General features: G+C 42.6%; 1 protein-coding gene across 2 annotated transcripts in view; it reads left to right on the top strand.

The window, feature by feature from the left end:
- The window catches only part of trpc7b (transient receptor potential cation channel, subfamily C, member 7b), a 53,558-nt gene that overhangs the window by 3,341 nt on the left and 28,427 nt on the right, over positions 1-21,790 (top strand). For both annotated transcript variants that reach the window (XM_071544225.1, XM_071544227.1), the window contains exons 2-4: positions 3,802-4,564; positions 15,275-15,457; positions 19,218-19,382. In XM_071544225.1, coding sequence (XP_071400326.1) covers positions 3,802-4,564; positions 15,275-15,457; positions 19,218-19,382 — 1,111 coding nt within the window. The remainder of the gene's footprint in view (positions 1-3,801; positions 4,565-15,274; positions 15,458-19,217; positions 19,383-21,790) is intronic.

Genomic DNA, 21,790 nt, shown 5'->3' on the forward strand with positions numbered 1-21,790 from the left:
AAGGAGAACGGAAGTTTACTTGCCAACTGAGCATGCATTGGATGGTGACTTTGCCGACAAGAAAGCATGGGAAGCCCCAAGATTCATTGATAGAATGACACATCACTTCTAAACAATGATATAGTCTACAGTATAAAGCCGGTTGAATCAGTTGGGAAAATGAACGGCTGTGTATCTCATTTGATCGCCCAACATCAAGCACACAGTGCATCTCAAACTCTAAAGATATGTTCCCTGTTCTTGTGTTCTTGAGGACTTTGTTCTCTCTAAGACTCTCTAAAACTTTAGAAGAACGTTCTCCTAAAGGACAAAAGTGTCGACTTGGAGTGCTTGGATCTGGAAATTGTCTATGGTTTGGTGCTCTCATGGAGGAGTGCTGTATTCTAAGAGAGACTAAGAACTACAGAGGAATGGGCTGGGCACTGCTTTAGAAGAAGCGCTGTGGCTGGGTCACCTAGTGGCAACTCCATTAGCATTCTGGCTCACATATGAAAGGACAACAATATCTACACTACACTGGGAGCAAGGGAGAAGAAGAAAAACATGTAGAAATGAATACAGTGTGATTGTTCACCTCTTCTCTACCTGTGCACACTTCACCTCACTTACAGTAGTCTCTCTCTGCCTCTCACCGCCTTACTTTCCCTCATATCATTCATTCTCTCTCTCTCTCTCCATCTGTCTCTGTGATTGTAATTCCACTCACAGTAATGATGCAGGTAAATTCTATTTCAGATCAGAATCGCAAACAGGCGAGGGCAGACAGAGATAGATGGAGAGGGGGATAGGGAGGGACGGAGAGTGGCGAATCATTACCTGCCTATAAGGTTATCTAGACAGGCAGACAGCCAGACTCGCCCTCCATTTATGAAGACCCACCCCCCAATGCACACATTAACCTATGTATACTGATATACTGATGCAGTCACACATACACAAACACACGCATATGTGAATGTATGTTTGGCCATGTACTGTATATAGCAGTGCAGTATGTCTGCATGTGTGTGTGCATTTATGAAAGATATAGCGTGTGATTGTGTATGTGTGTGAGGGAGAGAGAGAGAGAGAGAGAGAGATTATTTGAGATTTTTTCCCTGTGCCATTGATTGGCAGCCTAAGGCACACACAGCTCTGATTGACTGGGTAAATCGAAAATCAAGAGCTGCAGACCTTTTATACCCTTTAATCGCACGCATGCACACACTCTCTCACTCCTCTCTGTCTCTCTCTCTCTCTCTCTCTCGATCACACACACACACACACACACACACACACAGACTCTCCCACTGTGGTTTGCATTGGTGAGCTCTCTTCATCTTTTCAGTTCCACATCCTTTCACACCCCCAGGGAATATTTCCGCCATGAACGGGTTTCCATTTTCACCTGTTCTTCCAATGTCCAGCCCCCCTACACACACACACACACACACACACATAGACTCACAGATAGCCATAACCAGACCAGACCAGAATTTTCAAAGTCTGAGGCAGTGGGTCTCACTGAGCTACGCCCTGTGCCATTCATAAGGTCACCGTTCTCTTCAGATAACAGTGCAATGCAGGATTATGTTGAGAGACTCTGTGCAGCCTTTTGCATGGTCAGTCCTGGGCAATCATACTTTTGAACTGAAAGTAATGCAAGATAGAAAGCAGACGTGAATCCATTTACCCTACTTCAATATAATTGACTACTCCTTTTGATAAAACAAATTATACATAATTTAAATAATGACTTGACTAGGCCTATAACCATTTTCATTCAGGCCATCATTTATATTTCATTTTTCATCAGTCTCAAACGCTGATACAGTGCAGACTGTCAGGTCTCTTACTATATTAGCTAGTGTTCTTTGTAAACCAGAAAGCGTGGTCATGGATCATCAGTAGAGAACCTCCATGTAAATCTAATTTCATTAAAAGCCTTGTCATATTTCCAATAGTTTGGTTGGTCGCCCCCTGTGACACTCTGCCACTTGCTGTAGACTGCTGGTCTGAAAAACCTTTACATCTTGGGCAAAGCAGTCGAGTTTAAAAGATAGATCCAAATATTTATTTTTGTCATTTACTGTTTCTGAATGAATAGAAGATTATAAGAGTGTTTCTTTCTTTCGACAATGGAACAAGTTTCAAAAGCATTTGCTATATCTATATCCTCTATAAATGAACTCAAGATTAAATTTGTGTTGAATTATTAATTCATTCATTGCAATAGTGATTGTTGTTATGTTTCTTTCCTCTTTGCTTCCCTGCGTCTCACTTGAAACTTTCACACAGTTTGTAAAGACAGACTGGTAATTGCAGTTACATTTGCAGCCAATCTACCTCTGTAACCCTCCTCAAAGGCCGTTGCTGACTATCTTTTATGCCATCCAATCTTTGGAATCTTGTGCATCGCCCCACAGTGATGCTGTTATTAGATGTTTTCTTTCTCACTGCTAGAGAAGTGGAATCAAGATGCCTCCCATGGTACAAATGTAGGATGAGTATAGTGTTGAGTCAAAGTAAACAATGCATACATTGGTATGGGACTGTGCCTCACAAATAATCCTCTTCGCTTGCACACTGTCACCAAGGTCCAGCATTGCTTTTGGGGAAATCTGATTGCATTGTTGTCATTTTCTAGAACCGAGTGGTTTTTAGATCATGATACAATCTGGCTAACCTTTGTTCTGTCGAAGGGCCTTTTGGTATTATTTGCTCTTTATCGTTTCAGTAAGCAACATCTCAATTTTCACCCACTCATCTAACTTTGCTGTCACTGACACCGCATCATGTTAGCATTTTATTTAAATGGCATGTTTGAAATGCACATTTCATAGTGTAGAAGCACTGTATAATAATTGTACTGTGAGTTTATTTCCATCAACATCAGTCCCAATTTCCCTTTCCAGCTTTCCTTTTCAGCACTTCCAATCTGTCTTGCTCTGTCCCCATAATATAACTCATCCTTTCTCCCTCTTATTTCTCCAATGCTAGGGAACATCAATGGGTTTTTCTCTGCGATTATGGTAGGAGTGTTGGGCCATTCAGCTGCTGGAGACATTGCAGTGGATCTTTGTGTTTCTGAAATCCAATTGGAAGAGCAGAATGGTCCCACTGAAATGTGTTTTGGAGTTACAGTGGTGATTACCGGGTGGGGGTTTGTGCGAGGCACTGCTAGTGACTGTTTGACAAGTCCCTACTGATGAAGGAGCTCTCTGCCCTCTCTGTCCCGCTGGGATTTGACAGTGTGTCGATGTGGAATGCTGCTCCATTTAGGAAGACAGACGAGAAAAAACAAATTGTGTAGGGCAGGAAGTGTGTGTGTGTGTGCGTGCAAGCGTACGTGTGTGTGTGTGTGTGTGAGATAGAGAGAGACAAAGTGAATCACTATTCACTAAGAGAAAGCCAGTTGTTTTGGATGGCCGTTGAGTATGTCATGCTAGAGCCAATTAAGTAGACAGCTTCATCTCTCTTTAGCCAATCAGAGCCGTTGACCTGAGATATCCCTGCAATGAGCTTTGATGGTAGTGATTGATTGATCTGGCTGGGGACAGACAGAGAGAGATATATCAACGACTTTGTTCATTGTGTTTCGACATGGTTGGTTTAATGCAACTAATCATACTGTCCTTTCTTCTTGCCTCCCTGTTCCTCTCATTTGCTCTCTTGTTCTCCGCCTGTTCTTTTGTCTGTCTTTCTTTTCTCATCTCCGCTTCCATCACTTCATCACCCCTTCCCCTCAACCTCAAACTCTGTCATTTCTTTCTCTCTCTCTTCCTCTCGCTCCCTCCTCCTCCTCTCTCTCTGTGTCTCCAGGGTGGAGGTCATGCATCGACGCCACACCACGCTGAGGGAGAAGGGGCGTCGCCAGGCGGTGCGAGGCCCCGCCTACATGTTCAACGAGCGCGGCTCGGCCCTCACGGCAGAGGAAGAGCGTTTCCTGGATGCCGCAGAGTACGGGAACATCCCCGTGGTCCGCAAAATGCTGGAGGACTCCAAGACCCTCAACTTCAATTGCGTGGACTACATGGGCCAGAATGCATTGCAGCTGGCGGTAGGCAACGAGCACCTGGAAGTGACGGAGCTGCTGCTAAAGAAGGAGGGGCTGGCTAGGATCGGCGACGGCCTGCTATTGGCCATCTCCAAGGGTTACGTGCGCATCGTTGAAGCCATCCTCGGCCACCCTGCTTTCGGCGGGGGGCTCCGGCTGGCTTTGAGCCCCCTGGAGCAGGAGATGCGTGACGACGACTTCTACGCTTATGACGAGGACGGGACGCGCTTTTCGCACGACGTCACGCCCGTCATCCTCGCCGCCCACTGCCAGGAGTACGAGATCGTCCACATCCTTCTCACCAAGGGGGCCCGCATCGAGAGGCCCCACGACTACTTCTGCAAGTGTGCAGAGTGTGTGGACAAACAGAAGAAGGACTCGTTCAGTCACTCGCGCTCCAGGATGAATGCCTACAAGGGCCTGGCTAGTGCAGCTTACCTGTCACTCAGCAGTGAAGACCCGGTGCTGACCGCACTGGAGCTCAGCAATGAACTGGCAAGACTGGCCAACATTGAGACAGAGTTTAAGGTGAGACTGTCTCTATGTCTGTCTCTTCTCTTTGTCTCTCTGTTTATATCTGACTTTTCCTTCCCTGTCTTTCTCTGTCTCTCTACCCTCACTCTGTTAATACCCTTACATTCACACACCCACCCACCCACAACACGCACACACACACACACACACAGAGCCAATGTTTCAGCTTTCATAAACATCTGATTCACCTCAATACCCTTCCCTAAACTCTCATCTTGAATGGATTTCCCAATGCGCTCCCAGCCTCAGTAGTTTGTTACTCTTCTAAACAACCCTCTCTCGATGCAATCTTTCCTCCGGCTGTGTGGTGAAATGAGAATTGCAAAGTAGAACACTTTGTTGTTTGATTCAAAATATGAGAGGAGATTTGAGGAGCTTTTTGCCAAGACAAAAAGCTGCTTTCTATATACTGTGGCCGCTAAAAGATACCTCACTTCCATACTAATGTTGGTGGTGGACAAAAATAGTGTGGACTCTGTGTGTGTGTGTGTGTGTGTGTGTGTGTGTGTGTGTGTGTGTGTGTGTGTGTGTGTGTGTGTGTGTGTGTGTGTGTGTGTGTGTGTGTGTTTGTGTTTCTGGGTGTCAGAGAGGATTAGCTAGTTCATGTGTGTGATGGGTAATGATGCTGTTTGAAGTGGCCAGATCTAAAGTCTTTACATCTTTGACTCAGAGCAGCCACACTGTTCTGCTCTGCTTACTCACTGCTGACACACACACACACACACACAGATACACACATGCACACACACACACACACACACACAAGTGCAAACAGACATATACCTAGCACACACACATAGACACATAACCACACATGAACACAAACACACATGCACACAGCAACAGTATTCATATGCTGGAGCGTTAAAAAGCATTAGAGTGGAAATCTGCAAGTTTCTTGTTCTTTTGATTTTGCCAACATCTTTGGTGCTGAGCTGTCATTGCTGTGGTGTTTTTTCACTGCACTTGCCACTTATCAAACAGTGTGGCCACTACTGTGACGTCTTTTTCCATGGATTTTCTGTTGGTGAAATTTGAGTTTCTGTAGGTACTGTTCTTCTATTTATTCCAAACAGACTGCTGTTGCAGCTGCTGAAAACGTAAAACGCATCAGCTCCTGTGCAGCCCAACCCAACTGTGCAGATCAACCCAACATTTTGGCGGTTTGGTTTGGTTGAATCTCTGTTGGGAATGGAGTGTAGCAAAAATGACAGTTATTTGAAATGAAAATGTCAGGGATAAGCTATTACTTTTAACTGTAGATTGACAGGATGACAAGACTAATGACAGCGTTGAGGGGATGAATCAAAGGTGCAAAGAGAGAAGGAATCAAGAGCTCTGTCAGTCTCATACATCTCTCTGTCTCTGTCTCTTTGACTCACAAATCAAGCAATTCTCTTTCATGCACTGTTTGGCATGCTGGTCAGTGTCACAGAGTTTGGTGTGGAGAGTGGTGCGGAGTTGTCTTCCAAACCGTAGCTCAGCTGGAGTCTGTTGTTGGTGTCATGAAGGATTGCATGGTAGTCCCTGAGAAAACTGTAAAGATCCTGTTTCCAAGGTCTTCTTTCAGATGTTGTGGCTGTAACAGCCTTTATTTGCTCTTGGCCAATATGGTGTTATCTTTTTATGTTTGAATCCCAGGTAGCGGCTGAAATCTGTGAATTATTGTTTATTGAATGGGGGTCCATTGTCTGTTTTCACAACAGCTTGTATTTCAAATGATGAAAAGCTCTTGTCCAATTTAGGAGTTACAGTAGTGGCTGCTGTGGACTTTACTATCTCAGCATCTGGCGTATTCGTCAGCAATTAGGTAGTTGCTGGGATGAAAATGACTTGTGAAGACAAAGGAATCTTCTTGCCAGGGGTCTGCAGGAAGCTTGAGTGGTTCTTGGTGATTTTGAGTGGATGCTGCTTGACATGGAATGAAGTGTTGTATAGTCCCTTTGACCTGGTCGTGAAGGCTAATGGCTTTGTGGTGGAGAGTGGTTGGTAATATAAGCCTTGTTCCTCTGAGAATGACACTCCACAGAGCGAAAGAGTGATTTCAGAGTGTGGAAATCAGCATCCATGGTCTCTTGTGATGCATCATGCCAGTTTCCTGTGGTGACCAGACATTACTTTCTGTAGTGCTGAATCATTCTTTGGTTCTTCTTGAACTTCTTCAAGTGTCATCACCTTGGGAACTGTGCTGTCAATGATGAAGTTGAGTAGAAGGCAACACGCACACCACTTGCTTTGTCTTCTCTGTGGTGCAGGGAATCATTTACCCTGAAGATCCAATTCCAAAGAAAAAAAAGTCAATTCCCTCACACACTTATCACCTCTGCATTGATTTATTAAAAAGAGTCAATGTTTCGGTCACAAGGACCTTTTTCAAGACATATCAATCATAAAGTGAAATTGTGCTTAAATACAGCCCATGATTGCATAATAGTCCACAGCTGTGTTGGAGATGTGTCCATGATCCCACACAACAGCTCACTCATTTAAGATTCCCTCAACTGTCAAAACATACAATATCTATAATCGTACACAGTCAAAATCCTTTATATTACTAACAAGCAAAACATTCTTTTCAGGATAGTGGTATATATATAAGACCAGTGGTGTAGTGGTGCCTGGAGAAGTGGGTATACTCTTAATTTATGCCCCAATTTTTTTTTTTTAAAGCAAAGGATAAACGCCCTGTGTTATAAACAGTGACATGTAAGACTACTCTTGCATATTTAGTTCACCCAAAAGTGGGCCAGTAGCCTAGTATTTGCACATTGTCACTTAACTTCTGCTGCTTGACTTCAGAGAGTAAGGATCATTATGAAATTAACATTAGCCACAGAAGAGGTGCAGATTTTGCAATCAATACTGGCCCACAGACTATAGGGTGAGACAACTACATAATTATGCATTTTGAGTGAACTATTCCTTATTCCTTAGTCCATATTCTCTCACCTTGCAAGTAGTCTATGGGCCAGTAGTTTCTTTTGTAAACTGTCTCTTGGAACAGCTGATTTGCAACAGATAGTGTAGGCCAGAGTGTGCCACAATTATAAAATTAACATTATTTGTCAAGGGGCAGTTTGCAAATATTACTGGTCCTACACAGGCCTAATACATGAATATAAGATATATTCACGATGAGGCAAACATGGTTTCAGTCAGAGATTAGTTTATTTTTAACAAACATTCAGAATGACACAGCCGATTTTCAAAATAAAATATTTCAAAACTGAATTTGACAATTCTCAATACATGTTCACAAACCAACTTTAGGGAAGCAAAGATTGCCCAGGTGCTGGTAACAGATTACTGAGTGTTTGTTGTGTTATTATTTGATGTAAACCAACACCCTAAACCTAACCAACCCAACCAACGAAGGCAACGAGTACTAGCCAATCAGAGGCAGAGTAGGGCGGGTCATGCCTTGCCATCCTCGGAAAAAAAGCAGACTACTGAACTAGAAAGGCACTCGGAGAGCGCAGACCTCCGCCAAGGTTCGTGCTATTATTGCTTGCTCGTGAGTTGGATCTGGATCCGCTCCAAAACTTAATGGGTTCTTCCTTGGCCCATGCTACACCCTTCCAGGAAGTTTCATGAAAATCGGGTCAGTAGTTTTTCTGTAATCCTGCTAACAGCAAAACAAACAAACAGCACCGAAAACATAACCTCCTTGGCGGAGGTAATGATGCACATCAGAGGGGATTTAGAAGTGGGTTTATGCAATGCCGACTGAAAAATAAGTAGGTATACGTCGTATACCTGCGTATACCCTGCACTACACCACTGTATAAGACATAGCCCAAGTCTACAGTATACAAATGCCCCATGGGGTCCTATAACTTCAAATTCATCCATGTACAAATATACAAAATATATATATACCGAAACACATTTTCGGGAGGACATGCCCACCCAAAAAAAGGGAAACAGAAAAACAAAACCACCAAAACAAAACAAACAAAAGGCACCTTTTGTTGTTTTGTTTTGGTGTTTTTGTTTTTTGAAGTTATAGAACCCCATGGGGCCTTCCCTTTCCCTTCCCTCTGTGTACGATTATAGATATTGTATGTTTTGACAGTTGAGGGAATCTGAAATGAGTGAGCTGTTGTGTGGGATCATGGACACATCTCCAACACAGCTGTGGACTATTATGCAATCATGGGCTGTATTTAAGCACTATGTCACTTTATGATTGATATGTCTTGAGAAAGGTCTTTGTGACCGAAACGTCGACTCTTTTTAATAAATCAATGCAGAGGTGATAAGTGTGTGCGGGAATTGACTTTTTTTTTTTCTTACCTGTTCCAGTCTTGTACTTCACTGTAGGTGGTGTAGCTCTCAGCCTGTTGAAGATGGGGTTGAGCAGTTTGTGGTCTGTAATGACTGTGAAGTGAAAATCATAAAGGTACAGATGAAACTGCTCACAAGCCTGAATGATTGCTAGAGCTTCTCTTTCAGTTTGTGAGTAGTGTTGTTCCACTTTTGTGAGCGCTTGGCTGGCATTTGCGATGATGCAGTCATCGGTGTCATTGGTGTGGCTGTTAGTGTGGCACGTAAACCACGAGGGCTGGCATCAACCTGTAGCGTTGACTTCTTCACTGGATCAGAGTAGGCCATGGTTGTGTTGCTCATCAGTTGTGTTTTCAACTTTTCCATCGATGCTTGCTGTTGCAGCTTGTGTGGTCCTTTCTGGGATGATATATGAGCGGTATGTTGTAATTCCAAGCCGACTGCGAACCTCAGAGACATTCATAGGCGAAGGAAGGTTCTTGATAGCAATGTTCTCCTTGGGATCTGCAGAAATGCCCTTAGCTGAGAAGATATAGCCAAAGAGTTTGCTGTACTCGCACTTCTCTGCATTCAGTGTGGGATTTTTCTCTCTCTGTTGCTAGAATACAGCTTTGAGGCTGGCGTTGTGCTCTTCCTGTGACTTTCCATATGTAATGATGTCATTACTGTTCCTCGCATTAAGAATGCCACAGAGCATTTGCTGGATTGTGTTGTGTTCCGTTCCTGCTGCCTTTTTGTCATAAATTTCTTGCACCCTTCCAATATGAAGTAGTTTTTGGACTATCATTTCACAGTCCTTTAGCACTGCCCAACAGAGACATGGTGCCGTTTGGTGTGTGGATTTGGCTTACCAACTGGTTAGCTTGAGTGTAACATTTTCTCATGTTTTCTTTGTCATCTGTGTGGTTTCTCTTGTCAGTTGTAATGCTATTTATATGGTATAATGAATTGTTATTCTGTTGTAGTGGATTGATAGTCAGGAGACAGTGAACACATTTTGATGAACTATTTCTGAGAAGGTGCATGTTATAGGTTTCGCTTTGGAGTGGCATAAACTGCTCAGCCCCCATTGGTTGAGAGCGTGATCATGAAAGTGAACCAATTAAATAACAATGTTCTTAGATTACAATCTCCATCCCTCTCTTCATTTCTCTCTCCTTCTCCCTCTGTCTCTCTCTGTCTGTCTGCCTTTCTGTTCGTCAGTCAGCCTTTCTGCTTGTCATTTTGTTCTCTGTCTCCAGACAGGTTAATGAGAAAGGTTCACCTGAGGGACCAGAGTTCTGTTAGAGCTCATCTGTCTCATTACCGTCTCATTATCACCCTTCCTCTCTCTCTCTTTGTCTCCCTGTCCCTCTCCTTCCCCATCCTCTCATTACAACGTTAAAATATCAAATAATGTTAAGACAGCCTGCCAACAGCCTCAGACAGTAATCTTTCATATGGGAAATAAAAATGGTGATAAAAAAAATAGGGCGTAGATTGGGGACTCGTGTCACTGAGATATTAAATGTGACAGACTCAAGAATGAATTGACACTCATCCCCTTCCTCCTTGGAATTTGAGAGGGAATATAATGGAAAATCAGAAAAGAAAATATCATCAACGTTAATGGAGTTGACATTTGCCCTGTGACTTGGACCAAAGTCGAGATCTACGCATGGAAAAAGGAGACAACTTAGCATGGACGACAAGATTATACATAACATAATAAGATTAAATAACAACATAATAAGATTACTTGTTGGGTTATTCAAGATGTTTAAAGGGGATAGGGGCATTTTAAATATAATATTATAAACAGTAATACTTACAAATACACAAATTATAATATAATATATAATATAATAAAATTATAATATTAAATAATGGTTAAGCATGGATATAGATAATGATGCTATTCAAATTATAGAGGGAATTGTATATTTAACTTTTGTTTTTTTGGCATGTACCTTTATCTATCTTTATCCTTATCCATTTGCCTTTATCCACCTTTAAGCACTTTAAGAATAGGGTTCGACCAATTAGGACTGGGCAATGTGGACAATCATCACAATAATCGTAAGAAATTATTTCTATATTGATAAATAATAATGTCTTCTAACATTTACACAATTGCATGTTAAATAATCAAATTGATGTTCATCACATTGAACTGCATGTTAATATAAAGTATGGTAAAACTGGGTTAGGGTTAGGGTTATAAACCTTTCAAACTTTACCTAACTTATTTCAGATCTCATTTTGTGAGATGTTTTTGTAGCCGAGGGCATCACGAGGCAAATTCAGGTCAATCAGTCAGTCAGTCAGTCAGTCAGGTAACGCTTAGTGAGATGATGCGCTTCGTCAGATGGCCTCTAGATAGAAATGGATCTAAATCGACCTGTAATGTGTCTGATGTCACATCACGTCAGTCTGTAATTTGGAGATGTACAGACAGCAGACCAGCAGCACTGAGCTCAATCCACAGAGTCTCCCAGTGTGAAAAAAAAAGGGAAATTTAACATTCCATAGTCAGTAACGGGGATTTTCAGATAGTAACTCGTCTTCGCTGACCTACAGACTTTAACGGTAGGTGCCTTTAGCGTTACCTTGTGGTATTTAAGTAACGTTAGTGGAATTAGGTCATTTTACCGTGTCGCAGTGCTTCAGTAAATAGAATTGAACATGCGCCATGTGTCTGTACAGGATCTGTGCTAGTATTTGCCTTTTAGCATTAATTTAGACAACAGGATTGTGTATCCCGATAGCTCAATATCATAATTTCATCACAATATGATGCTATTGAAAGACGATAAACGATAATATTGCCAGCTTTGAAGCTGCCAGCTGCCAATGCTTTGTACTCATATTGAGTATCTTTAAATTTGAAATTTTTCATGCCAAAAAAAAAGTATCCAGTTTTTCAACAATAACAAAAATATGTAATCAAACAAACTGCATATTTTCCAATATATCAGAGGTAGATGCCAGTGGCTCACTGATAACCAGTTTTTCATAAAAGCTTGACATTGGCCTGATATATTGATCTAACTGTACTTTAGGCCAGGAGGACATATATTTTTTGCATGCATGGCCTAAGTGGGAATTAGACCATGCGCCATGCTGTTCCCATTGAATGGATACTATAGCCTATAGGTTTTGGAGGTGAAATTATCCAAAAAGTAAGTACAGAGAATGATACTTTGTGTGTTGGTTAATGATTACGTTACGGATTAAGCTGGTTACTGATTATGTTAAGGATTACTTTATTGATTCCAAGTTAAAGCAGATAACATTACATTTAGATTTTGATTACATTCACAGTCTTGTTATTCTTGGAGCTCCACAGTGGAGACCAAGCACAGTCATCATAATCCATCACACACATAATCCATGACCTGCTCAGTGCTAAAAACATACTTCCACAGTCAGATCCACATCATGAATAAGTAATGACTCGGGCTTGTGTTTTTTCTGCACTGCAGGACCACAAAATACTTGAAACGTTAATACATTTACCTCATTCACAAATCAAATAACTTCTTTTGATGATGTCATTGTCAGTGGTAAAGATCAGTAGAAGAACAATAATGTCAGTGCAGATGTGTGTGTGTGTGTGTGTGTGCCTTCACTGTGCTGGGAGCATCATTTTTGTTGCCTGTGGTGATTTGTTCAATGTCGCCCCAAGCAATGTTTACATGGTTGTTATATGTGGGGGGCATTGTGCCAAGGGACATTGTACCATGTCACATTGACACACCCACACACACACACACATGAGCATCTGCTTACTCATACACTGGCATACACACAAACACACACACACACCTGTCACATCCTTTAGGACAGTGCAGAGATGTTGTGTGTGTATGATGGGGCTGCTGAACGGATATCAGGACCTCTCTAATCGCCAAATATTTATCACAGAGCAGCTTACCTTTCCCGACAGCCCATCACTCTCACTCTACAGCCTGGACACACACACACACACACACACACACACACACATCAAATACCCTTGGGAAAGACAGATAACAAGAAAGAGAGAGGGTGGTGGGAGTGAGATTTTTCTATTTTTTCATCCCATTTCACTGTCCTCATGTCATGTTGTGATGTTTTGAATCTACAGTGTTAGTGGTGTGACCTTTGCATGAAGGAAATACACACACAGAGAGAGAGAGAGAGAGGTAGGTGTGGTTTGAGGTCTCTCTCCCTTTTCCTCACTTTACACGATCCTCCCCCTGTTCACACACACACACATACATCAAACAGTACATACTTCATCTATGAGTGGATATTTTGTACATACTGTACATAGCCTCAAAGACTTGTGATACACACACACACACACACACACACACATGCAGATGCTCAGAGGTGTAAAGTGAACTTATTAACAGCAGCTGTGTCTGTACTGAAGAGTCTCTTCTTCTCTTCCCAAGTGATGGACAAGTCCTCACATATCCCTCTCTCCATCCTTCTCTCCTTCTCATCCCTCCATCTAACATCTCCCTCACCACCTCCACCCCTCACCCCTTCTCCATCTTTCTAAGTCTCTGCACATGTTCCCTCTTCAGCTCATCTGTAACCATTCTCACTCTCCTCCACACCACACCCCCCCTCTCCATTTTCAATCTCACTCTATCTTTCACTTTCCTTTCCTTTAGCCCCCAAGGCACTTGCCATATGCCTACCTTCCATGAACCCTCCTTGTGATTTGATTTTTCACATATATGTGTGATGTGTTTGTGTGTGTGTCTTGTGTTTCATGATGCATCTCCTATATTTCATGCCCTGGAGACATCTTCCCATAAATGAAAAGAGACGTGAGATTATAATTGATGGTTTACACTTATCCACCCCCAAGACAAATACACCAAATGGCGACTTTCTCTCCCCATCCCCCGAGGGCACAAAGATGCTCGTTGCCATTGGTCGATGCCAAGAAATCCATTATTCAATTGGCAGATGGCGATGTTTCTTTTGTCCCACCTTCTATCTACCAGCCCCCTTTTTTTTTTCTCTTTATCATTCCTTGAGCCTAATTTCCTCTGGAATTTCTCACATTTAGCTCTTTGTTATTTATCATTGTGTATGCATTGGCATGCCAGAAGGGAGATATTCTGGTTTGTATGTCTGACTACAAAACTGATTACAGCATTTTATATTCAAGACAGACCCATCAGAGCCCTAATAGAATGAGGCTCCCCCACCTCCGAGGAGTGAACTACACTGAAGGAATGCAAAACAGTCAGGGTCAGGGTTGGTGGGGGTAGAAGTCATGTTATTGTAAATGGAAAACAGAGAGCTGAGGAGAATGGGGGGGGGGGGGGGGGGACAGAAAGTGAGAAGAGGAAAGCTAATTTAGCATGGTGTGAAATTATGATGATGTTTCCAGGGAGACCCTCGGGGGGATGTCTTAAAACTACAAGAGGCTGGGTGAAAGTTTCAGTAAAAGCGTGCGTTATCAGCGCACTGTAATGGTATTTTTGAACACAGCGTGAACACAGCTGTGAATACATAATGAGCCAACATTACTGAGGGACTCTGAGCCCTGCCAGAAACTCCAATCTGCCGGCTGCCTCCCTGCTTCGTAAACTGTCGAGGAACAGAGTGAGGGAGGGAGGGAGGGAGGGAGAGTGGTGCGAGAGGGAAGGGGCGAGAAGCGAAAGGTGGAGGCGACAAGGAAGAGGGGGAGAGAAGTGGAAACGGATGGATTAGGAGAGGAATTAGGAGAGGAATAGGAAAAGAGGCAGAGGGATGAAAGGCCTGAGAGGAATACGGTTAAGTCACGGCAGATTTAGAGAAGGATGAGGGGGTGAGACAGGGAGAGAGAGAGAGAGAGAGAAAACCTGTGAAATTGTTTCCTGTAGTGCACCTCGGTAACCAATGATTTGGGATTTAACACCAAAAACCACATATTGATATTCAGACCTCAGACCTGTTTTTTCTGTTAAAGACTTCTCAGACAGCTGCAGGCATGAGGTGTGGTTTCCCCAAAATACAGCCTGTTACAACTCCCAAGATGTTCCCGATTCAGACTCGCAACTTTGAAAGAATTATTTGAAAGAAAAGCACAATAACATGGCTCAATCTAAAATGAACTGTGAGTAAGAAAAAATCTATTGAGTTGATTCATAATAATTAAAATCTCAGCAAATTCATTCAACAGCTGATAACCTGTTTTTACGGTTTCAAAACATGCACCAGCCTACTATTCTCATGCTGATCTTCCACACTTCAACACATTGATTTTCACTCAGGGTCGGATCTGTTCATGTAATACACTCATTTCTACAAATTATTATCATTAAACATAATTATGCTGATAGAAACCTGAGGCTATCCAAAGAGTGGCAGCCAGTAGCAGAACACTGGAGACAGAATCTGCTGGTGAGAAATACAAATCACTAGACTTTTTTAATCTTCCCTTCCCAGAACGACTACCGGAAGCTGTCCATGCAGTGTAAGGACTTTGTGGTGGGGGTGTTGGACCTCTGTCGGAACACGGAGGAGGTGGAGGCCATACTGAACGGCGACGTGGACCAGTGCCCCCCCAGCGCCTACAACCGACCCTGCCTCAGCCGCGTCAAGCTGGCCATCAAGTACGAAGTCAAGAAGGTAAAATGAAAAATAAACATAGCCTCTGAATCGTCCATCCATAAAAAGGGCTATAGAGGTTGTTGGAAAGTTTCTCGTATTTCTACCTGTCTTTTAAAACAATGCTTTTTTGATTATTTTGTTATCGTTACATTTCTGTGTAACAATTTGAAGGTGCCATTTGGAGATAGAATCAGCTTACTCGATTCACTCCATCCACATGCCATGAAACCAGTGCAAAAACTGAGGTCCCATTGCCAGAATCTACTGTTTGGAGGCTTTTACATGACTTCAGTGTCTTAAAATCAGTCAGGAAACACAGATTTAACCATTTTTTTTGCAACAAATGGTAATATAGTTACAAGTTGGCATTGAGTTGGTTAGCTGCTGCCTGCTTATCCAGCAAGCATGGGTGTACACAGCAGAGCCAGAGCAGCAACACTGTATCTGTGTTATTGCTTTAAGAGCCACCCTAAGCTCAGATGGATAGAACCTTAGCAGGTGGAGGCTGATGGGTGCTGGAGGTAAAACTTTACTTCCAGCAGTTTGGGTGCAGCAGTGTAGGAAGAATCAGTATGGTCGTTTAACTGAAACCGCCTTGTTATGAGGATGGATTGTGCCTGAACTAATACGATGCTCCATTACTGATACCAAAAAACTGGTAAGCTGCTGGAAAGTGTTCGTCCTCGATACCCGTTCTGAAGGATCAGGGTTAAAGCCCCTGTGTTGGAGAGCATCCACCCTGCTGAAGATCCTGTAAGGGGATGAATAAAGTATCACATCACACTACAACATTCCCACCCACAGCATGTTTTGTTTTGGATTTAGTATAATCAAACGATTCTAGTTATTTGGATTCATTATAATCCACAGATGCTCAAAATATGATTAACTGCAACAGCAAAACTTTTGAAATGTTGTTTTGAAATGCTTCAATACAAAATAAAAAAATAAATAATGTACTGTGTGTGCTACAACATCATAGCTTGAGGAGGATTAACATGGAAGAAGATCAGAGGCACAGTGTTACTGCAGTGTTTTTACTGTAGTCTGAGCATGTGTGTACAAGTGTGTGTGTCTACATGTCATTATGTGCATGTGTGTGTATGTGTGAATGCGGTTATATGTGTTTGTGTGTGTGTGTGTGTGTGTGTGTGTGTGTGTGTGTGTGTGGGGCCCGGCAGACTCTGCACTTTGTAAATAGCACACTGGCCTCTGTGTCAGAGAGCTAATCCCTACCGAGCAGAGGTGTTCTTATTAAATGTCAAACCAAACCCCACTCTTTATTCCCCAACTCCATGTACTACTCACACTCTCTCACAAATACAAACACACACACACTTTCACACACACACACACACACACACACACACACACACACACGCATCTGACCTTTTAGTTGGGTTTTATGTAACCCAAGTGTATGTGTATGTGTGCTGTGTCTCAATGCTGGATAGTAAACAGTCTGTTTGGCTGTTTTTTTTGTGTACAAGGGAGCGTGACCATCACTGAGGGAGCTAATTACACAGGAGGCAAGGAGGCAGGGAGGGGTAGGTTGCCATGGAAACCAGGTGGTGCATGTGCGGGCAGTGTGGATGCACACACGCACCCACACACACATACGTGTACGCACACATATACACTGTGGTATATGCAGAGGTTGTGGCAGCAGGGATCATGTCTTGGGTCAGTGGTTGATGGAGTAATCAGTGGAAACCAGTAGGACAGGACGTAATTATAATTTTGTGAGTGTGTGTGGTTGTGTGTGTCTGTCTGAAAGTTTGCAGACTTGTATGTGTGCGCGTATATACTTGTTTGTGTGTGTGTGTGTGTGTGTGTGTGTTTAGGTGGGCGGGTGGGGATGGCGGTGCGGGGGTCGGTCGTCAGTTCAGATAAATGCTCCCTGAATGTCAGCTGATGACCTGGGCTGATTGGTGAGGGGGCGGACAGGGATGACGGAGGGAGAAAACAAAGAGAGAGAGAGAGAGCGGGTTGGAGCGGGGGAATCTGGTTGCTCAGATCATGGATGTGAAAAAAACACACACACAAACACACGCAAACACATAGAGTTTGATTGTTCCACTAGCTGAACGCCTATTGAGCATTGATTGTCCTGCTGTCCACACCCTGCCTCCGGCTGAAGGAAAAAAAAATCCATCCTCCCCTTCCTTCCCTGTGTCCCTCATCTCCTGAGCAGGCTCACCGATTTTGGCCTTTATTTATCAATGCTTTCCTTGGAGAATGAAATCAAAAGATGCTGAAATGCCAGGCCAAACCTTATCTAATAAAGCAAACATGCTGGAATAATGGATTTGAAGACTCGGTGCTCACTTATTTGCTGCCAAAATGCTTTATGTTGTATATATTAAAAATGCCCTCCATACCAGCTTGTTAGCATTTTTTCTTTGCAAATGAGTGCTACCCGTGAATACAAACGTGTTGTGAATAATACATTTTGATATTGATGAATACACAAATGATGTCCTCTATGATTCTGCTGAATAGAAAAGCAGCCTGCACACTCAGCTACTTAAGCATACCTGGAATATTAACATACTGTAGAGCACCAGGGGCTTTCTTTATGAATATGTCCTTGGACTTTACCTAGATTTAATTTTGCACTCCTTTCATTGAGTAAGTTCAAAAAGGAAATGAAAGTAATGTAGCACACATACCTTTGATAATAATGATAGCAATTAGTTTTGCCACTGGAAAATGTTTCTGCAAGATCGGAAAAGGATTTTGGCATTTTTGTTGGTGAAGAGGAGAAAAGAGGAGAAGGGTTGTAGACGAGTAGCTAATGCTAGTTTAATGTTGGAGAACTCTAGCCAAGTGGAGTCAAGCACACCCGCTTCTTTGTTATCGGTTGAGACTACGATTTTGCCTTCGCTTCACCAACGGAAGCGACTGTTTTATTTCACTCGTGTACAATGGAAGTGAATTGGAGGCAAATGTGCATTTTGCTCATGGGTGACAGCACCTTTAGTCGAAACCTGATTGGCCGACAACACCAGCTCCTCTCAAATGAGGTAAACCTGCTGATAGGAAGCTTTCTAGTTCAAATGCTGCAAACTGGCCTGATTGGAAGGATTTTAGCAATTGTTTAGTGAGGGAACCAAGTCCAGTTGTGATGTAGTGACTGGAGTTGGTCTGAAACTGCCTGTAAAACTTTTTTTTACAGATTTTTGAAAGTGCAATAACAAAAATCTAATTTTAACAATGTCTTCTTGAAACACCTAGAGGAAAATTTGAATTCCTACATGAGGGCTCACTTTTTTTTTTTGTCCAGAATTGACAAAGCTGTCAATTGAATTGCGCGTACAACGTTCAATAAATGCGGCTCCAAGGCTCTTTGTCAGGTCAGACATTGAGTTCTGATACAAAACGTTGTCGATACTAGAGGTGTGCAAGGTTTGTGACCCAGTCTAATGTGGATGCAGTGGAGGATAATCCCACCTAAACTCTGGATACTCACCTTTTTTATTTGCAGAATTGGGTTTATTTGCCTTTTTAGGCTGGCATAAATCTTTATGAGGTAAATGTATTGTATACATCATAGTAAATAGTAGCAAACCAACGCGGTTTATATGAGATAGTATAATACTGCCTTTCTGAAAATATAATTGGTTTTTATTCATATTGGTGGATGTTTGCTAAATGAGGATCACCAACTGGAGTTCACCCACCTTTTTATTCGGTACTACATCACTGATCCGCTGATTGTTGTTATAATATAATCATAAAAAAGCAGATTAATAACCCCACCTCCATCTCTCTCCAGTTTGTTGCCCATCCTAACTGCCAGCAGCAGCTGCTGACGATCTGGTATGAGAACCTGTCGGGCCTGAGGCAGCAGTCCATTGGGGTCAAATGCTGGACGGTGCTGGGGGTCACCGTGGGCCTGCCCTTTCTGGCCATCGCCTACTGGATCATGCCCTGCAGCAAGGTATGCACACACACACACCACACACACACACACACACACACACAAACTCCCAAACACACACAATGAAAAGGAAAAATACATCTGCACTCAGCGTCAGCGCTTATTGTTGTGATTTATTCAACATTTCAAACACAAGTGATCTTTGTCAGGCAGTCCCTGAAGATTTGGTTGAAACGGTGCCCACTGAACCTCTAAGAGAGCATTAATTCAGTATGTAGATGTGTTATTTGGTTTGGATTTTCCCTTTTTTGTCCTGCCATTTACCAAGCACAAGGTCAAGCTTTCAAATGTGCATCAGTACTTTGTACTATATACTTGCTACATACAAACATGCACACATACTCATAGACACACAAACAAATTTGTATATAAAAAAATATAGAGAAGCCAACAAAATATGGTAATGTAAGTAATTAAAGCTTCACTACACAACCTCACAGGTTGGCAGTTCCAAATGACAGTGACAGGTAACTGTTTAAAACATTTAAACTTTGGTTTCCCCAGAAATCATATAATTGACGGTGCTAAACTACACACAGCAGGCTCATGTTTATCAACCTGGCCAGTCTGTGATGCTTTATACCGAAAGGACAAGAGAGTCCAAAGATCTAACGTTGGTGAGTCCAGCTGTCTCTGGACGAAGCGCTGCTCACTGCTGTTCAGGAGACAGTTTGTATTTCACTCTTAAAGACCCTATAGACAACATTTTTGCTTTAACTTATTATGAAGTAAATGTTGATTGCACAGTGTAATGGCTATAGAATAATGACACCATTGGCATTTAGATTGGTTCCCTATAAGCCTCGCTTTCACTATGCAATTCTGTCTGCTACCGGGTACGATCTCCCGGGAGAATGAAGGCTCCATTTACGGCACAAAGGAAGTGCGTCATCCATTGCGCAACCAAAAGAGGAATAGGATAGTTTTCCCCGGTAGCTATTGGTAGCGGTAGCGTTAGCCATGTTGCTAACGCTACCGCTAGCAGCCAGAAAACGAACCAGGAGCTACAAGGAAGCCAGGACCAGCTAGAAACAAACATCTATGTTTGTAGAAACACACATCTATGTTTCTGGAACAAACATAGATGTTTGATAATCTAAACAAAGAACACGTTTTCTTGCAGTGGCCTTTCTAAACTGAGCAGTGGTGAAAGTTACTATATTGTGTTATGATCAAAGAGTTGATAAGCAGACAGATGGTTTGTTCTATTGCACAGAGCTAGGCTCTCACAGAAAGTGATCCGGTTGTCTTTGTGACAGCGGCACAAACAACAAAACCACTTGGAAATGCTAGGGGGGGACAACGGGGGGAAAGTTGAAAAGTTGTCTGTATCCAGTTTAAGTCTGGATTCATCACTCCTTGTGGATGGAGAAGTGTCCATACCCAACACCAGAATTTAATTTGGGAAAATAGGGCAAATCTACAACATCTCACTTAGTAAGGATGGTACACTCTCCTCTATTGCAGCTCCACTTTGTGAATTCTTGCCTGCAGCTTTAAGTTATGAGCTATGGGGATAATCAATATTTGATTATGGGACCCTGTGACAGGTAGACATGCACGGGCACTTGCATTTAATTACATTTGTATTATATCACATATTTTCCAGTATCCATCAAACAAATTATAATCTATAAATTGACACACTACAACAGGTTACACACACACACACACACACACACACACACACACACACACACACACACAGGATGCGAGTCTGTGAATATGCAAATCTGCTCATCAACCTGGATAATCCATAATGAAGTCAATCTCATCATCAAGTGGTGTGTGTGTGTGTGTGTGTGTGTGTGTGTGTGTGTGTGTGTGTTAGGACGGATTTAGGCACAGTGTTGAGCACCTTTGAGTAGTTGAGGTTAGGTGTGTGAGTGATGAGCTGGTGATTTTGGAGAAACAGACAGAGCGAGAGAGAGAGAGAGAGAGAGAGAGAGAGGTGGATGTGAAGTGTGTGTAAGTGGATGGGGGGCAGCAGTGCTGGGAGGGCGTCTCCACCAGGGGGGGATTTGGATTCAATCATAAAACACTAAGAGCCTCTAATCTCACTGTCACCCTAACACCTGTGTGTGTGCGTGCATGTGCATGTGCATGTGTGTGTGTGTGTGTGTGTGTGTGTGTGTCTTTCCGTGTATGATTACATATGATTATGAACCAACAGCGTGGCAGACTGTGACATAGTCTGCCATGTTCTGACACAGAGAGAGGGGTTAGAGAGAGAGAGAGAGAGAAAGCGAGCGAGAGAGGGAGGGAGGGAGGGAGAGGGAGCAAAAGAAAGAAATATGTAAAGCACTTTGTAACTTTGTTTTGAAAAGTGCTATATAAATTAAAATTGTTATTAAAAATGACAATAGAGATTATTAATAGTAGAAGTAGTAGTACTACTACTACTAGTA

This window comes from Centroberyx affinis, unplaced genomic scaffold (genome assembly GCF_046629955.1).
Source record: "Centroberyx affinis isolate AG114_WGS23_722 - 3 ecotype Tasmania unplaced genomic scaffold, CSIRO-AGI_Caff_v1 ptg004499l_1, whole genome shotgun sequence".
In the NCBI taxonomy this organism is placed as follows: domain Eukaryota; kingdom Metazoa; phylum Chordata; class Actinopteri; order Beryciformes; family Berycidae; genus Centroberyx; species Centroberyx affinis.